The following is an 18,915-nucleotide window of genomic DNA, read 5'->3' as shown; positions in this document are numbered from 1 at the left end:
TTAATCACAAAATAAATGAAACTGTAATCCGTTACAGTTACTGAAAATGATGATTACTGAGGGCGTTACATCTTTAGTCAGACCTTTACGATTTTGCTCATTTCTTAATACTTAACATATTACTGAATACATACATATATTGCTGTTTTTAATTCTTTGAAAATATTTTGGAAGTAAATCGTGGTGTGGCTTAAATGGTGTCACAGTACCAACTTAAGCCCATGCGTAACTTTTGACTTTTTTCATCAAATATCTTTATATTCCAAAATCTATGTAAGCTAATGAATACATTTTCAAATGAGAGATACATCTTGCTTTATAAGAAATGATCCCCCTTATAAATCATGTCAGTCTCAATGAAAAAAACCTGAACTTAGATTTTGGTGGGCTTAATGGGTACACTTACCCTAACAATTGAAAACATTGGTTATAAAATTAGAAAAGTAATTTGAAAAAAGTAATGTTACATTACTATGATTTAGTAATTGAAATAGTTATATTACTTATTACATTTTAAATAGGGTAAATAGTAATCTGTAACCTTTTACATTTCCAAAGTAACCTTCCCAACCCTGTGCATAAATTAGCAGTGTTTGAAGTAAACAAGTACATACAATACCATAGTAAATTCACAACATCAGATAAATCTGAGGGGTTGAGAGATGATTAATGGGAGAAGAAAGAAGAAAAAACAAAGTTTGGACACACCAGTCTGTTCAGTTTTTGTAATTTCTCTCTCACCCTTGAATCTTAGCTAGACTCTTGCAGTGACATGTTTGTGATAATGAGCTGAGTTAAGTTTTCTCTAATTATGTGCCCATAGATTACAGATATGTATATCTCTCGGATTTTTTTCTTTCTTTTATAATTTTTGAATGAGAAAACAAGACAATACTGGTGTTATACATTACTGTGATTCTGTACATTCATCTGACAAAAGAGGATGCTCTGAAATATTCATGTGAATTAACATTTATTACTGCAGTTGAAAATACTAATTGCCAAACAAATACAAACACATTTGAGAATTTGATTAATTTGAATGGAAATGGAAACATTTTACAAGGACTTTCAAATCTAATATATTGAAGCTCTCTCCTAAAAAAGAATCTGTACAATAAAACGATGATCTTCCACAACAAAACATCACAGTTATTATAACTTGAGTTTGCTGACAGAAACCTCTTTGTGTTTCTTCTTCTTTGAAGTCTGGTCCTTTGCACTTTTGATCTGACTTTTGACCTGGTCCTGCAGCTGAGAGAAGAAGGCCTGAGAAGACCGCAGAGCCTTGTCCTTCCCCTCGTCCTGAAACAGACAAACACAAGGTTAGATGAGTCATGTTTATTTTAGCATTCATAGGTGTGTGACGTGCCTCGGTAGCGGAGTGAAAGCAGAGATTGAGCAATTAGGTTTTTATCTTGCCCACTTTGCAAGGACGATATGCAGCCAACACATTAGCAGATCCAGGACACAGCATTAACTCACTTGACTGCTCTGACTATCTTCTATGAGTACTGCTCCAGATCTGAACAATATGAGGAAGAACATGATAGAAAACACCCACCTTGAGTATTGTGGCTTTGCCTCCTTTTGTGAGTTTCTTTAGGTTTTCTGTGACTTCAGCCTTTGACGGTTTCTTGTTCTCTCCAACTTTGCTGGCCTCTTTAAGTTTCTGTCTCTTTTCTTTCTCCTTGATCTTGAGACTCTTCACCTTCTTCTTGTGTCGTCTCTCACGCTTCTTATCTGTTGACGTCTTCTCAGAATCACCCAGTATATCGCCTGCTTTGTTCTTCTCCTTCAGTTAGAGAGACCGAGAGTATTATTAGACACAACATGTTTCTAAATACACCAACATCAAAATATAAGGTTAAATGTGATGAATGACTAACCTTGATTTCTTCTGGAGCGAGCAGTGTACCATCACTCACACTGACTGGAGCCACCTCCTCCATTGTGATGGACGGCAAGTTAGACACCACCTTCACCTCAGGCACAGGCTGGGGACAGAGAGGCATCGTATGAGTCTTTTCAATTGCTGCAGTGGTTTGGCAACTGTTTGCCAAGCCCCCTTTTACAGACAATATTTTTTGATATATGTACAAAAGTGTCACCATTTAAAATAATTTTTCTAAAATGTATTGAATTGTGCCATTTATGTTTTGTTAGATGAAACCATGTTTTAAGCTTTTAAATGCACTTCCATCCAACACAAAAAGTTGTTTTGATAAATACGTCTGTGATTTATAGCAACATCTGACACCAATTCTCCGTCTTTCAGAATTGTACAAACGATCATTTTAATTATTTTAGGCATGTTCTAATCTTTAGTCTGACTGTTTTAGCATTACTGAATAATGTGTGTCAAATTCAAATTCAAAGTCGCAGCTCTGTTACTACCTAATAAAATGTGTCCTTTTTGTTGATGCTGTCGGGCAAAACTTACCGGCTTAGGTGTGAAGTGGAAGTTGGAGAGAGCATCCAACTTTAGGAAGAGTGTATCCATGAGCTTCTGAATTTCAACATGGGATGGATTCTCCTTCTCCTCCTTTTGCTGAAATAATAATGTATTTATTTTTTTCACGAGAAACTGGATACAACAAACATTCATGTGTGTTCAACAAACTGCGAAAACAAGATAAGAGTCAAACCTGGTTCTGCTTGAGGTACTCTTGCTCATAGATTTCTGCTAGACTCTGCTTGCTCTTCTCATGGTCCAACGTTAGCCTCTTCTTGTACTCAAACACTTCCTCTTTGGGTTTCTCTTTGCGGACTACATCATCAAATGCCTAAGAAACGCAAGTCAAAAGGTACTGGGTTATAATCAGGCAACAAAAAAAGCAGCGTATATTATTTTAGACAGTATAAAACCGAAGTTATTGTGACCCGTATGCTGACCTGGTCTTTAATTCTCTGTTTGATGATGTCTTCAAGCTGTAGTGTGGTTTCTTCTGTGATAGCAGGGGCTAGAAGAGCACAGAGAAAGAAATCCTCACCGTTTATAATAGGAACTGTGATTAACGAGTACAAGCATGACACTCTATTGTATAAATCACATCCACTAATTTTCCAACATGCAGATACAACAAATGCAGAAGAGTTACACACCCGACCTCGACGTCTGCTCAAACTCCACATGTTCTTCCAGCATGCTGTTCTCTGGACGTGTTTGTGCCGTCACTTCTCCAGACAGTTGCCAGGACTTCTCTGCTAGAGCGGCTTTTTCCAACTCATCGATCTTCTTTGACATCTGCAACAGCAATAGGAAGTCATTGATATATTCATTGATATTTCCTCAATTATGTTAATATATCAGCCAATGTTTGACTGAATTTTATTTCATTCCAAGTTGTTGTGTGTAGCTGCTTTGTGTTAAGATGAAATTTAATGCTGAAGCATTGCAGCAGTTTGCCTCATTTTAAAACAGAAGTGATGGTTTTATAGAGAAACAGTTTCATATTCCCCTATGCGAGGTATCCTCAACAGTATTGATTTGGTATTGTATTGAAACGCAGGCATCATATTAACAACCTGTATAAAAAAATATGAAACAACACCCAGCATGCAACACTGCTGGATTCATGCACTTATTGACTACCCTAAATACAAAACTCACTAATATCAAATCATACCAAACTGGCAACATTTTAAATCTGCTTACCTTTTCTTGCCGTTTCTCAAAAGACGACATTGATTCAGACTTTGCTTTGTTTTTTCCTCCAAAAATGTCTTCAATCTCCTCCCCCTCACTGTCCTCATCCCCAGAGAGGTTAAAAGACACTTTTTTAAGAGCTGCTTTGGATTGGCTCAAGTCTTCATCCCTGAAAAAAGTTGCACACAAAATATGCTGGGATTTACTTTATATTATGCTTGTGCTTCTCACCCATCACCCAGCCCTGTTACATAGATTAACACAACATTAAATAATTAATTATGCATGTTATTTAATTTGAATCACACTTACTCGTCACCCTCCTCTTCACCATCATGATCATCATCTTCGTCATCAAATTCTTCTTCGCCATCTCCCTGGCTCTCATCCATGCTGTCATCCTCAGCATCTGACTGGTTGTCTGCTTTGGCTGCTTCACCCTCCACAGCGTCAAAGTAGTCCTTGTACTTGACATTCCTGGAGCTCTTTGACTGTAAATATAAACCATAACCAATATAGTTTCTGTATTTTTGTCTCATCAGGTTCAAAATGTAGTGTAATATGAAAGAAATAAATGTAGAAAGAAATATCAGTGATACAATACATACAGTGGTTTTCTTTTGTTTTTTGGTAGAAAGTGTTTCCAAATCAAGATCCTCCTCCTCATCAGACGGCAGGTCCTGGAAAAAGTCTATGTCATTTTTGTCCTCCTTCCCCTCTCGCTTGTCCATATCATCAAGAAATGACTCCATCTCTGACATCTTGAAGAACTTATCATCAACTTCAGAGGGAACCCCCTTCACTTTGGAGCCCTTCCCTCCAATCCCCCTCTTCTGTTTCTCCCGTTTCTCCAGGGCGTCCACGTCAAAATCTAAATCAGAGTCCTCGTCTGTGTAATCCTCTGCTCCACCCTGTGACATTTTCTTTGAGTGCCTGGGTGCTTCCGCTTCTTCTTCTTCTTCTTCTTCTTCTTCCTCAACATTTTGATCATTACTCTCTCCTGCTTCCTCATCACCCTTCTGTTCCTCCATCTCTTCTTCCAGCACTGTTAGCGTCTCATCGGACAAAACCTCATCAATGGCATCTCTAAAGTGTTTTAGTACAGCAGTGTTCTGAAGCTCCAGCTCCTGCCAGATCTGCTCTTCATCAAAATGTTCCACCACCAGCTGTGACAGCGGGCTGCCTTTATAATCTGCAGGCTCTGCAGCCTTGTGGAGGTCATACAGGGTCTTAGTGAGAGAGGTGAAGTCTGTTGCCACTTCATCTTGAAGGCTGCAAAAATGGAAACACATAACCAATACAGTGAGTTTATGAATAGCAAGAGGTGTTTTTTGTTTTGTATTTTGCCAACAGACTGTTTGCAGGTCTGCGGTGTGATTATTCCGTAAAGTACTGTTACATAATACGCATTTTGTACAACAGTTAATTTTAGACACACTTTCAAGGTTTTGACTCCAACAGTATGTCAATATCACCTGAAATAAAGAGCTCTGCCAGCATCGTATAAATTGATACACGTATAAAACAATACGTTTGTAAAATGGAGCAGAGAAGTTACACAGCTAATTCAATATATCTGATGAGTGTATTTATCCTTCAGGCTAACACCTACTAACCACATCAAATATGAGGCTAAATGTTATCTGGGTGGCTTAGCATTAACTGTTAGTACATAATGGTGAGATTTGAGGTAGTATTAGTCCATCCTCACTTTACTCTGAATATTTTTATGCACTAAAACTATTATTTTGCTTTCCTGTTCTTTGTTTTGATAGTTTAGTCTACTCAGGGTTACACCTTGGACATTTTTTAGGTGAGATGGCAGACCTCAATTCAAATTTTGTTCCTCTTTAGTTACATAAACACTTCGGTGTACAATAGGAGTTGTTTGCCTTGCAATATATCAGGTATCACAATCACATCATCAGTATCAGCGCAAAGTTATGGTTTGATAGTATTGTACTGCTAGTTAAAGGATAGGTTTGCAATTGTTCAATTCTGTCTTAAAACATCAGTCAGGTGCCCATATGAACACTGAAAGATGTTGTATTTACTGTAATCATTCATCCTGTTCATACTGGCTATTAAAAGATCCCCTTAAAATGTGCTTTTAATGAAAGTGATGGGGGTCGAAATCAACAGTGTGTCCACATAGTCATTTAAAAATGGATATGAGGCTTCAGCAGTCTGAGTTAGTCATATCAAATGTATATCTGCCACATGTACAGTATTTTTAGCATCAAACTTCCTCTGTTAGTTTCCTTGGACAGTGTCCTTGTTGAGCTTCCGTGGAAACATAGTAACAAAAAAGGGACTTTGGCACTAGAGGAACTTTAAAGTTAAAAAGATCTAATTGATTTGACTCATTTGGACAGCTGTTACCTTTAGATAAACTTTTAAAAACATTTTAGCACAGAAGGAGGCTTTTGGATTTTGGCCCCCATCACTTACACTGTAAGTGCATTATGGGCTGAGACGCTCACTTAATAATTAGTATGAACAAGAGGAATGATTACAGCAAAAAACCTATGTCAATGTCCATTTAAATGCCTGACTGTTTTCAGACAGACTTGAAAAGTTGTGAAACTGTCCTTAAACGTATTATCTCTTCTTTTTTCTTTGTAAAGGGTTCTTTGTTTCTGTTCCTTCACCGTTTTTGTTGTCCTTGGTCTACATTTGTTATCAGCTTGTCAATCAACTGTGAAAAACTCTGAACTACATGAACCTGTATGCAAGGTGCTATATAGATAAAGTGTGATTGTTTGATGAGTGATTCCCCTATTCTACACACAACTAGTTGGACCCAGAAGGGCCAGCTTTAGTCTCCTATAGGAGACATATTGAGTCGTGTTTTTGTTGTGTCCCATTCATCTAACTGTAGTTACATTAAACCTGGCGTTTCATAAATAATACACAGTCACCTCAAACCTCATTATTATATCACTGTAATGTCCAGGATGGTGATAGTGACAGCAGTGCTAACTCTCTGCACAATTAGCTGAAGCTAACACTCAGATAAATGAACATTTTCTCTTCAAACAGGCGCCGCTACAGCTCGTTTCTCAACAACACAACTCGGCTCAGGTAACACTTGCCTCAAAAACGTCTCTGGATGCGCTGTGTTGATGTTTATTGTCTTTAAACACTCTTCAAGCACGCTGCACGCATCTCCGCCGGCAGCCATCGTTACCCTCACATGTGTGCTGGCTCTGTGTGTCGCAGGTAAACAGGCTCTCCGAGAAACTCTTCCGCTGCTCTTTGGTTCCCGGGCATAAACATGGCGTCCATCGTGTTGAAGGTTGCAGGTTAGTTTGTCAAAAAAAATGTTTCTAACAACAAAACGTCTGCTCTTCAGTCATGCATTTTGTAATTGCAGATGACAGGATGGTCATTCTTTGATTTATTGTATAACCTCAAGCAGGTTTGCAGCGTTATGAACGTACAAGTTAAACGTGAAGTTACAGCGGGTTTTTCTTGTTGCTGGGTTTGCCGTGTTATGGTGCGATAACTGTAGCTATATAAAGTTACGGGACTTCTTTTGTCTGAAGAAATTAAAATATAATACTGAATTCATTAAATTCATTGCTGCCTTGATTGACGTCTAGTGTGAAAATGAGCCCAGTCTTGTAGCCCTTATATTTTCTAATGACCAGATGTTTTCATCAGATTTAATGAGGATCAAACCCACTTACACAATATTACAGACATGTTTTAAATGTCGCCGAACCACTGGACTATCTGTTCATCAAACTCATGCTGTTTATCCAAACATTGTTCAAATCCACGGTACTAAAAGTTGACTTAAAAGCTAGTGGCATTTTCTAATTTGACATGTGAAATGTGTGTATATATCAGTGGAAACATTATAAAGCTTCTGACCCAGTGACACATATAAATGTATTGGATTTTAGTGCGTCTGCTGCTTCTTATATGAATATTTTAATGGAAAATTCATGTTTGTTCAGTAGCTTCTATGTCATGGAAGTCAACCAGTGACTCCAAATCAATATTGAGCTGTAATTCACAAGCTGATAAAGAGTTTATATGATACAACTGTCACAGAGTGGAAGACGATTATTTTTTCCTACGTTAAAGGATGGGTTCACATTTTTACATGTCTTAAAACAACCAACAGTTGCCCAAATGAACATTATATAAGTGACACCAAAAAGAAAAGCGACCACTTAGTGAAAGCTAATGGGGTTCTTAATAAAGAATTAAGAGTTATAACTAGGTTTTCTTCTTGTAATCGTTCCTCCTTTTAATACTGAACATTAAGAAATCCTTTCCTTATGTGTTTCCTTTTTAGTGGCACATTCTCCACTTTTGTTACGATACTTCCACCACAGGTCAACAGGGAAACAAAAAGAGGAAACTTTACTCTTAAATAAAAAATAAAAAATTAGGAAGATATCCACCTGATTTAACTAACTTGGACTGCTGATACATTATATTAGCTTTAGATAAGCTTTTAAATACATTTTTCAACAAAATGAGGACTGTGGATTTTGACCCCCACCACATTGTAAACACATTTGAAAGTGATCCTTTAATTGCCGGTATTAGGAGGACGAATTGTTACAGTGAAAAAAATATATTTTATTGTTCATATGGGCACCTGACTGATGTTTTAAGACAGACTTGATCAATTTAAAATTCTTTAAAGCTACTTAAGGAGAAAAAAGCGGGTACTGTATGTATGGGGGTTAATTAGGATACTCTAGTTTAGGTATAATGTTCTGACTCAATAGTTACAAATCATCTCACTATATTCTGCTTTTAGTGTCAAGTCTTTCCAGATGTTCTCGTCACACATGCCTGAGAGCACATTCAACCACAGCAGCCCTCCGTCAGGGCGTCCCTGGGCCCGTGTGGAAGGTTGGCAGGCTGAACCACATCGCCATTGCTGTCCCTGACATGGAGAAGGCCACATCTCTGTATCGGGATGTGCTGGGGGCCACAGTGAGCGACAAGGTACCTCTGCCTGAGCACGGCGTCTACACAGTATTTGTGGAGCTGGGCAACACTAAGCTGGAACTGCTGCATCCTCTGGGAGAGAAGAGCCCGATCGCTGGCTTCTTACAGAAGAACAAGGCTGGAGGGATGCACCACATCTGTATTGAGGTGAGACAGCTCTGACATTATTCAGCTAAATACACTAATGACCACTTTATTAGGTACACACATCTGGTACTGGGTAGGACCTGCTTTTACTCACAGATCAGCTTAAATAATATTCTCACAGCCGACATTTGACTTGTCAAAATGCAGGTATATCTAATAACATTAACAATGGTTGTGTTTAAGTGAGCCATGTAGAGCTGTAATGAATTATCACTAGTTAATCAAAAGAAAATTCATAGTTTTTGTAAGAGGAGAATTTGGAGTATTTCTTTTTCTTTTTCTGGTGTAAAGATGTTGCAAAGCAGGGCTGCAAAATGTCTGCTGTGAGAGCTTGTCAGTTGTTAAATAATTTGCAAACAAATGTTTTTATATATTCATGTTTCAAATACTGACCGAGCAGAATTTAAGCGTTTATCATTAGTAGAGGACTTACGATGCTTTCACATCTAGCATGTTTGGTGCAGTCCTTATCAGGGTTCCTCTGTGAAAGTAAAAAATCTGTATTATTTTAGCTTGCCACAGATATATTGATATTATGTTGACTGATATTTGGAAACTGGGCTGCCATTTTATAGTTTGTCAACCGGAGAGCAGTGACAAGTGTATTTTACAACTCTAAAATACTGCTTTATTTACTGTATTGATGGCTTATAAGGCTGCGGGAGATATGTAGGGGTGTGGAGGGTGCTGCAGCCCCACCTGGTGGATGGCGGATGACCTGCACATTCACAACCATAAACCCTCTGAGACCCGCAGGTCTGTATAAGAGGCTCTAGTGGCCTCAGTTTTAAAGGTATAGTGAATATATTGGTATCATATGAAAGTAGACAACTTAAGTCATCCATTGCTACCAACCATATTATGCTGGTTTGTTAGGAAAGGGGCTAAATAACAACAACGTTAGGTTACATTTTGGTGAGTGAAAAAGTGGCATGGCCATTTTCAAAGGGGCTCCTTCACCTCTCACTCTGGGATATCTGAATGAAAATAGGTTCTATGGGTACCCACAAGTCTCCCCTTTACAGACTTGCCCAATTTATTCTAATCCCATGCATTTTCGCCAATTCTAAAAATGGTGTATTTGAATATTTTTGCATACTAGAGTCCCTAAACAGTCTTGGCATTGCATAAATGGGAAAGCTTAGACTCTTGTGGGTTCAGTGAGCCCATATGCATTCATGTGTTATGATGTTGGTCCCCATAATAGCCATTTCATAGCAATTCTCATTGACTTTGAGCATTTTTGAAAACTTGACCTCACTGTATAAACAGTCCCTCCAGAAAAACGCGATTATGCGATCGCATAATTCAACGCATAATCAGCCGAAGTCCGCATATTTATGCGGGGGCATAAATCGGAAGCACACATTTTATTTTTTAATATTTTATTTATTCATTTTTACAGAAGTTGTAGCATATTCCTTTTGTAAAGCTACAGAACTTGTTTGACTCATCAATGTTTTGTAAGTTTGAGCCATGTGTTTATTAAGGTCTGAAATAAAACAAGATGAGAACTTAAATATTCCCAGCACTTTCTGTGATGTAGTATGCTTGCTTATCTTGGGAAGTAATCAGAAATTACTCTTTACATTAAGGCAGTAGCCTAGTGAGAACAGGGGAATCACTTTTTTTCAGTTTTATCATCAAACTGCAGTTTTTGCAATTTCCCGCAATTTGTGCAAGTTCCCGCAATTTTTGTAAGTTCCCGCAATTTTTGTAAGTTCCCGCAATTTTTGCAAGTTCCCCGCAATTTCATAGCATAAAATGCATAAATATTCCGCATATTCCATCGCATTTTTTAAGAAAACGTGCCGCATAATCAAGGATTTTTGCCCACAACAATCACAAAAAAACTCATTTTTCTGGAAGGACTGTATAAAATTACCTATTGTCAGATCTGGCATAATCAGAGCCTCATGAAACTTTACAACCACCAACTAGACACTGAGGGCATTCAGGGGATATATGGCTTTCATAGGTATTTTTACATCAGAATAGAAGAGCTTGCTATTCAATCGCCAAAAAATGCAATTCTTACAGAAATATCCAAAATGGGTTGTTATGATGAATTCAATACAATAAACAAAACACATTTTCTGCATTTCATCATCATCTTTTTGTACATTAGAGTAACTGAAGTCGAAGATGAATAATGCGCAAAATTTGCTGCTTGGTTGCAGGTAGACGACATCAATGCTGCGATAGTAGACCTGAAAGCAAAGAACATCAGAACTCTGTCTGCGGAGCCCCGGATAGGCGCTCATGGGAAACCAGTGATGTTTCTTCACCCTAAAGACTGTGACGGCGTGCTGGTGGAGCTCGAAGAAGCGTGAACACCTCAGTCTGACAGCGATTTTTGTCATTAACATTTCTAAATTGCAAAAACCTATTTAATAATACGCATTATAAAAAAATGTTGTTTTTGTTAATATTGTTACTTATAGCACTTAGATTTTTTATTTCATTTGAGAAAGGTGCCTCAATCTTCTGGGTCTGTTGTGTTCTTGACTCTCCTGCCTTGACATCAATAAATTATGATGTGGTGTGTACTCTGACAGTTTCCATATGGTGTAATTTCACAAAATAATTAAATTAATCTGCAACTAGTTTGATAATGATGGAGTCAATTTTTAAGTAAGACATCTCCAGCTTCTCAAATATGAGTATTTTCTGGGTTCTTTAGTCTTATATGACAGTGAACTGATTATCTTTGGGACATATTAGGACGTCATGTCGGCTTTTTGGAAACAGTGATCAACATGTTTCACCATTTTCTTACATTTTATAAACCAAATAGCTAATCGATAAATTGAGAAAATAATGGGCAGATTAATCATGAAAATCATGAAAATAAATGCTAGTTGCAGCCCTTAATCAGAGGGTAAGAGGGTGGTTGTTCGATCACTTGTCTGCATGGCGAAGTGTTCTTGAGCAAGACATTGATCACCAACTTGCTCCTGATGGTTTGGCCTGTGTGTCTAATGGTAGCTTCCTGTCAGTAGCGTGTGACAGTGTGAGTAAATGTGTGAATCAGTGGCAAATTATAACGTGCTTTGGATAAAAGTGTTGTAGAAATGCATCCGATTCCATCCACATTTTACTATTGACCAGTGAAACTGACCAAAGACCTGTGACGAACATGTTAAAGTTACTCAGTGTTTAGACACATTTACTTGACAAGCAGTATACGCAGGTCACAAAGAGTTTTTCCATCATTAGAGTTAAGCAATTTGTTAAATTCATATAACTGATAACTCATGTTTGTAATGTTGTGAACTCCTATTCACCACCAGAGGGTGATACTTGTGCCTAGAGTCTGAACCACTGAAAGAAAACAGGAGTCTGATTACTAAATGAGGGGAATTCACTTGTAATAAAACCTCAAAATGTAAAATCCAAAATTTCATCAGACGTACTATCACATTAAAAAAACAATCTGGTAAGGTTCACTGAAAGGTCATAGCTGTCTTTATAATACATTGTGCCAATGGCACTTCATTAGTTTCACAAGCTGCTTATTTAGCATTGCTGGTGTATATTTTCTAGAAACAACAGACTCCTAGAGTCCAGTCATGTTCATCACATTCAGATTACCAGAGCAATTATTTTCTTTATTACCAGTTTTTGGACTCAGCTTTGACTTTTAAAATTTGTTTGACGAAAATAACCACTTCTTTAAAGATATAAAATGCTCTCTCGCCCCCATCAGTCTGAGTGACATTTGACTGAAAGTTTCAACCCACTGTCTACTTCTGTTTTCTCTTGTAACAGAAAGTGAACAGTTCTATTATTACCTGTTTTTGTCAGCAGATGGGTTTTGCTGTCTTTCAGATACAAAGCTCTAACTAGACCACTCAAATAACTTCCAATGTTTTGAATCTGGGGAAAACATTAAAAAAAACAACTAATCAGAATCCAGAGGGTTTGTTTTATTAGGTTTGATAAACAGCTCCTGGCATAAAACAGCAATTATATAGTAATGACATGGTCACAGCTGATAGCAGGAGGAAATGGCAATGACATGAATAATATAAGAGGTTCAAACAACTAGCCAGTAGCATGCAGATGGCTTCTTAATTTGAACATGGAAGCGAGATACAAATATACAGATATAGAATGCATTTATTGTGTCTTCTGGAGGGATTTAGCTGCTTTCTTTGCCCAGAGTATGTTTGTCGAACAGGTACTCGGCCATGCCATTCTGGGGGGCACCCATGCGGCGCAGGTTGGTCACCCAGTCTGCGAGCTCTTTGATAGACTTGACCTGCTCGTCCAGGTAGTGTGTCTCGATGAAATCGCACAGCTGGAAAAAGACAAACAGAGTATTAAATCAAATAACTAAATCATACAATCACACTAAATTTAACAGGAAAAAAATCATTTTCTCTTGTGATAATTTTATCCTGATGGTTTCATCGAATACTGTTGCTGTTAAACTATTCACTGAATTTTTAACAGATGCTCATTTTGACAGCAGCTGAGGAAATTATTTTTGTAACAATTGCAATGGTTTATATACAAAAACAGTGGTCTCCCTGTTTTCATAATCTTTCAGTGTTAGAAATGTCAGCTCCATCTATAAAGACTCTTGAGGACGAGGCAAGTACTGCTACCAGAAGCTGCCGATTTAATTAAATCCTACATGTAAGATGATTTCATTGAAATCTATATTTAAAGTGTATTTGAAATAGTGACTACTATAGTTTGGGTACAGGTTGTCAACTGTCATGTTTTTATTAATTTCAATGCAGCAAGAAGGGGGAGTTGGACTGTGTGGGTGAATGAATTGTGTTCTGCCTGTCTTGTTTATAATTTTCTTTCCTTTCATTGTCTTGGATTTTTTTTTTCATTTTTCTTTTGTGGTGATCTGTCAATCAGTTGTATGTAATATATTTGTCCTGTTCTGTGTGACCATTGTAAAACAAATCAAAAACGAATAAAAAGTGAGTTTTAGCACTGTCAGACTCACTGGATGTAAATTAAACTGAATATTGATAAAAAAACAAACGTTTATTTTAAGGCAAAATAACTCAGCTGTGAGCCAGAGGTGTCATAATAACCCACATCAAAGTCTGACTGACATTTCTTTCTTCCTTGCAAACATGAAAAGGAAACCTGCTAAATTTGCAGCAAACATCTGTGAACCACAAATCTGCTACTTCTAAAGTGCAGGTGTACAACCAATGTGCCAGTCTCAGGTGTTTGTACTCAGATCTGGGTTTTAAAAAAAAATCTCTGACAGACTAAGATACTTCACACTTTGAGAGATTGGTGTTCCACTCTGAAACTAAAATGTGACATGAGTAAAAGTGGTTTATGCTGCTTGGCTGCTTGATTTCAAAGCCACATTTTAACACTCACATGTGGGTCATTGTGGTCAGAGCAGAGCTTGTGCATGTCCAGCAGTGACTGGTTGACGCTCTTCTCAAGCTGCAGGGCACATTCAAGGGCCTCGACACCACTGCCCCACTCATCCCTCTCTGGCTTCTGCAACACAAAGCAAGTTAGAAAAAAACGGTGAGATACTTATTAATGAGAGGTAGAGGCCAATGACCTGACCCAGACGGCATAGTGGGTTTAACGTTTTACTGGAGCCATCAGGGTTGTGTGTGACCGTACGAGAAAGATAAGCAGCAGAACACACTCACACCCTTTGTATCTCCTTTGCCTTATGCTACCCTCCCAAAGTAGCCCATACGATAAGAAGAGAGAAAATCTCACACCCAGTGCTTACGTTAAAACACAAGTTAATTATCAATAACAGCCTTTAGGGGAAATACGAGCTCATACCCTGATGTCTTGAAGGAAGATCCTCCCTCCCCTCTGGTTCTGAACTTTCATGAGCTTCTCAGCGTGCTCACGCTCCTCTGATGACTGATGACGGAAGAATTTGGCAAAGTTGTTCAATGCCTGGTCATCGCGGTCAAAGTAGTATGCCTGTAAATGAGAAAAAGGAGAATGTTTTAGCTATCCAGTTACTTCAGGTGAAGCATAAAATGGTGCTGAAATGTGGAAATGTTAGCTGCCAGGATTACACACAGCTAAAATCAGCCATGTGTATTACAATTAATGTGCTGAAATTCAGTGATATACTAAAAATATAGCACCCATCTGATACAGCAGGGAAAATTAGAAAATTATTAATAATTTAAAGCCACTTCTCTGTTCTACAATAACAATCAAGTACTGTTGCTTCCATGAAAGAGGTCACAATACTTAAAGTAAAATACAAATGTTCATTGCAGTGTATGTAATGAAACTTTGCTGTAATATAAAAATACTATAAGGGTAAGAGGCATGGCTAAAAATATAAGATTAAATATATTATTTTTAAAATAAAAACCTGGCAAATCTTTTATGAAAATTAACATAAACTAAAAACATGATTTAAACTTAACATACATGAAGGTAGAATATATGTACACACCTGTGTGTAGGATCAATAGGTTAAAGCTGCATTAGAGTTAAGTTAAGGCCAGATGATGTACTCTGACCCTCTGTAAATAACCTAATCTCAAAAAGGAACTTCAACCTTTGTTTTAGTACTCGACCCCCAAAGAAAACATTTCACTTCAGTGAATCAAACTAACACTGTTGTTAGATGAAAAGGCTGCTCTGCTGCTGGCTTCGTCCAAACCTTCCTTGTGCTTTCTTATCCATCTGAAAGATGTTGGCACGCACGCCACACTTGGAGGGTGCGTGAAGACGGACACACACACACACTCAACCTACGGTCTTACAGTTACATAAGTACAATACGGTCTAGTTAAAAGGAATTAGAACAACTTCCCGAGAGTAACTGCTTCCAGCTTAATTAGTACACACAGTTCCCCTTACATTAACTACTTCTCCCTGTAGTATCATCCGGGGGTTTTTGCTCACTCAGCAGCCTTTCTATTGTCTGACCTCTCTACACACCAGTTAACTCTTACCATGGACATGTAGACGTAGGAGGCGTACAGCTCCAGGTTGATCTGCCTGTTGATTGCAGCCTCGCAGTCCTGGTGGAAGTTCTGTCTTACCTGGGAACTCATGGTTCTGAAACACACAGATACACCCGAGGCAATTAGACTGTTCATTAATTCATTTGTCAATCAACAGGGAATGAATCAGCATCTGTTAATCATGCGAGTATCAAGAAACAGTGCAAGATATTCTGTTGCTCAAGCTTCTCAAATGTGAGGTTTTGTTTGTTGGTCTGACAAAAAACACAAAGGGCTCAACTGTGACGGTCAGTTTTTACTGTTTTTTTATATCTTACAACCTAAACCGATGATAATAATAATAATGATAATAATATTTATAATAATAATAATAATAACATAAGCTATACTAATCAGAAATTAAAATAAATTAACTGCAATATATTATTGTGATGGTAATCTGTTGTATATACACATTTATACAAGATATCGTGGCCCTGGTCTAAGAAATAACTTAAAATAATAACTTGGTTGTTTTTCAGACCCAGGATGTGTTCTGTAGATTTAATTTAGGCATCAAAACTACAGCTGGTGATCAGCTGGTTTGGCAATGACATGTCTTGTTATGCAAGACAAAATAATATACGATTTACAGCTTGTTCCTTCTCTAATGTTACAGTTAGGTCAACATCGCCTGAAAGTACACAGTAGGGATTATGGGAGTGGGGGACAGTAAACAACATACCGTATACATAAAAAAACCGTTGCGCAAATGACTTAAGTTTTTTTTTTGGCAGATGCGAGGCTGCAGGTTTGGCATCTTTGGCGCTGGAGGACTGCGCAGAGGCTCAAAGTGGTGCCAACTGCGCCAAGGCCAAAGAGGCGGCGCGGAGAGATAAACACAAACACGGACAAGCATAAACGTTTCCGTCGATATAGGCTCGCCAGCAACGTGTACATGTGGATGATTTCATGTGAAAGCTGTGTTCTTACCTGATATCAGTGGAAGGTCTTCTTGTGAGGAGGTGGAAAAGCTGTCCCAAGTGGCTCGCGTTGTTAGCAAAACAAACAGTTAGCTCGCAGGCTAATTTGCGTTTAGGATAACTTAGCTAACGTCTTGCTTTGTTTCAGATAATTAAAAGTTGATTTGTCGATGGTCAGGCTGATCAAAAAGAATTATGTTCTCGTCCTGTGGTGGTCTGTGACAGTAGAGAGGTTGCCGTTCAAGCACTGTTGAAGCAGGTAACCTTCACCGTCCGCTAACGAGAAAATCAACTGCGCAACACGGCCCGAGCGGCGGCACATAACGGTCTGGCGACGTCCTGACGTCACTCTATGTCTGGAGGGCGGGGCATGACGGGCTCCACCCCTCACGTAATCCCCGTGTGTACATGCAGGAGCAGGAGAGGCACATGGAGGGGAATGAGTTCAATGCTTATTTTCCTCTGCACATGAAATTTGTTGAACTAAGAAACATTTAGAAATTAGCCTTGAAAATCCCACTAATTATTCCTTATTTTACAATTAAGCAACACCTGAATTTTCACCTAAATTAAAAAATATCCAGGCCTTTTAAGGTATAGATTTAGGTGTGGTTTTTATGGTTTTGGTCCATTTTAAGTTTAAACAACAAGTTTAAAACCAACATGGTTTCACAGACCACTATGGAAATAAAATTATATTTACTTGTGTTAATATAACTATGTTTTTATCCTGTGTCATGTTTCAATTGTATGCATAATACTTTGTGTTTTATAGTGTGTTATATTTTTGTCTTTAAACATCCATGTTGGATTGATTGTTTTTTTTAGGTTGTATTAGTGCCTATTATTTTTATTAAGTGTACTGTCTTTCATATGCAACATAAAGCACCTTTTCCAGGTGAAGTTTGCCATGCTTTAAAATGACTAAAACTGAAAGTTTCTCTCTGTATAGCCTTTTTATCTGCTACTATCCTTACATTGTTGATCTATTAAAATATTGAACAGTGAACCTTAACTCATTCTTCATTTGTAGTGTTATCATTGTTGCGTAACACTCACATGTTTTATAGACAACCCTCCCCCCTGAAATCCCCAACTTCCCAGAAGAAAGACAGATACATGACCTCAGTTCCCTCAATGGCCCTCAACAGCCCTGATCACTGTGTTGGTTTAACCTTATATCAAACTACACAATGAAGAAAAACAACAAAAAGACTGATCTTTTTTTCATTTCATGAACAATTGGAGTGAAATATAAGTCAGAATTGGACTAAAAGTTAATGACTAAAGGGCAGTGGTTTCACACAGTTTATAGAGGATATTGCTGTGCTCCTATTCATGCCCTCTACTTCTCAGCATTAAACACATGACATGACTCAGTCCTGTAATTTCTTCGGAAACAACATTAGGAAACAAAAACTTGGGGATTAAGAAATAGTTACAGTCACTCAAGAGGACATGACTAATTGTCTTATTGAGACATAGAGTGTCAGCTGTCTTGATAAAAGTGCCTTGTCAGGCTTACATTACCAACTAGGCAAAGGGGTTAATTCTGTTTGGGAAAAAAGCAAATACTCAAAATACACAAAATACACAATAACACTGGTATAGTAAGAGCTGAAAGATGGGTCTACCAATATGGAAGTTTTTAAGGGCCAAACCTAAATGTATAAATAGTACATGAATACATATGTAATTATGTCATTTATGCTTATTGTCACCATACATAAATAAATCACAAATTAAATGAAACATTAAATATATAAATGTTAAATATATTTGCATATTTATTTATCTATTAATTTTTTATACATTTCTGTTTTTACACATTTGTGTATTTATTTGTGGGAAGTATATTTATATATTTACATATTTGGATATTTATTAATTTAAATATTATATTAAATTTCATTTACATTTTATAACGTCAAGTTTGACTGTTTCCACATCAAAATTGCACTGGTGTCTACTACAGTGTAAATGCTGTACAAAATAAAATAAAATAAAAAATAAAAAGACTTTTTTTTTTTAAAACCTAAAGATATAGAAAATTAATTAAATTTGACTCATACAGCTTTGGCTGTGATGCCTCAAAAGCAGAACGAGGTACATATATTCAGCCCAGGTGTTACAGGCCAGGACAATGGACATGAGGTCCCTGGACTTAGTACCTTGGCTGTGCAGGTTACTGTGGGTGCTGTATTTGAGCTGCTCAGAAATATGACATAGACTAAGG

The 18,915-nt window shown here is 37.6% G+C and overlaps 3 protein-coding genes across 4 annotated transcripts; 1 reads left to right on the top strand and 2 right to left on the bottom strand.

The window, feature by feature from the left end:
* Positions 1-641: 641 nt before the first annotated feature.
* mphosph10 (M-phase phosphoprotein 10 (U3 small nucleolar ribonucleoprotein)) lies at positions 642-6,839 on the bottom strand. The gene is made up of 11 exons (XM_062415760.1): positions 6,745-6,839; positions 4,258-4,921; positions 3,962-4,140; positions 3,659-3,818; positions 3,106-3,247; positions 2,896-2,963; positions 2,649-2,786; positions 2,444-2,551; positions 1,890-1,997; positions 1,565-1,795; positions 642-1,305 (listed from the first exon to the last, which is right to left on the bottom strand). Exons 1-11 carry the CDS (start codon positions 6,831-6,833, stop codon positions 1,156-1,158), a joined length of 2,037 nt encoding a protein of 678 aa, XP_062271744.1. The 5' UTR covers positions 6,834-6,839; the 3' UTR covers positions 642-1,155.
* A 76-nt stretch (positions 6,840-6,915) lies between these two features.
* mcee (methylmalonyl CoA epimerase) lies at positions 6,916-11,365 on the top strand. Its single transcript, XM_062416087.1, has 3 exons — positions 6,916-6,954; positions 8,433-8,773; positions 10,954-11,365. The coding sequence occupies exons 1-3, from the start codon at positions 6,927-6,929 to the stop codon at positions 11,104-11,106; spliced, it is 522 nt and encodes a 173-aa protein (XP_062272071.1). The 5' UTR covers positions 6,916-6,926; the 3' UTR covers positions 11,107-11,365.
* A 1,316-nt stretch (positions 11,366-12,681) lies between these two features.
* LOC133984340 (ferritin, heavy subunit) lies at positions 12,682-16,983 on the bottom strand. 2 transcript variants are annotated; one of them, XM_062423605.1, is made up of 5 exons: positions 16,690-16,983; positions 15,706-15,811; positions 14,564-14,710; positions 14,135-14,260; positions 12,682-13,076 (listed from the first exon to the last, which is right to left on the bottom strand). In XM_062423605.1, exons 2-5 carry the CDS (start codon positions 15,805-15,807, stop codon positions 12,918-12,920), a joined length of 534 nt encoding a protein of 177 aa, XP_062279589.1. In that variant the 5' UTR covers positions 15,808-15,811; positions 16,690-16,983; the 3' UTR covers positions 12,682-12,917. The 2 variants fall into 2 exon arrangements, with proteins under 2 accessions (XP_062279589.1, XP_062279579.1); XM_062423595.1 differs by lacking the exon at positions 16,690-16,983 and having other exon boundaries at positions 15,706-15,833.
* Positions 16,984-18,915: the final 1,932 nt, after the last annotated feature.

The sequence above is a fragment of the Scomber scombrus genome, chromosome 1, assembly GCF_963691925.1.
Source record: "Scomber scombrus chromosome 1, fScoSco1.1, whole genome shotgun sequence".
Classification (NCBI taxonomy): domain Eukaryota; kingdom Metazoa; phylum Chordata; class Actinopteri; order Scombriformes; family Scombridae; genus Scomber; species Scomber scombrus.
The sequence above is the reverse complement of the archived record's forward strand: the minus strand, read 5'-3'. Positions and strand labels throughout refer to the sequence as shown.

Coding starts and splice junctions, on each gene's coding strand:
- mphosph10 (XM_062415760.1), bottom strand. CDS start 6,833: ATGGCTGCCGGCGGAGATGCGTGCAGCGTGCTTGAAGAGTGTTTAAAG. Junction 3,819..3,961: donor GGTGAAGAGGAGGGTGACGA/GTAAGTGTGATT, acceptor AACTTTTTTCAG/GGATGAAGACTTGAGCCAAT. Junction 2,964..3,105: donor TGAGCAGACGTCGAGGTCGG/GTGTGTAACTCT, acceptor GTGCTCTTCTAG/CCCCTGCTATCACAGAAGAA.
- mcee (XM_062416087.1), top strand. CDS start 6,927: ATGGCGTCCATCGTGTTGAAGGTTGCAG. Junction 6,955..8,432: donor CATCGTGTTGAAGGTTGCAG/GTTAGTTTGTCA, acceptor TTCTGCTTTTAG/TGTCAAGTCTTTCCAGATGT. Junction 8,774..10,953: donor TGCACCACATCTGTATTGAG/GTGAGACAGCTC, acceptor GCTTGGTTGCAG/GTAGACGACATCAATGCTGC.
- LOC133984340 (XM_062423605.1), bottom strand. CDS start 15,807: ATGAGTTCCCAGGTAAGACAGAACTTCCACCAGGACTGCGAGGCTGCA. Junction 14,711..15,705: donor CCTACGTCTACATGTCCATG/GTAAGAGTTAAC, acceptor TCTCATTTACAG/GCATACTACTTTGACCGCGA. Junction 13,077..14,134: donor CTGACCACAATGACCCACAT/GTGAGTGTTAAA, acceptor GTCTTTTTCCAG/CTGTGCGATTTCATCGAGAC.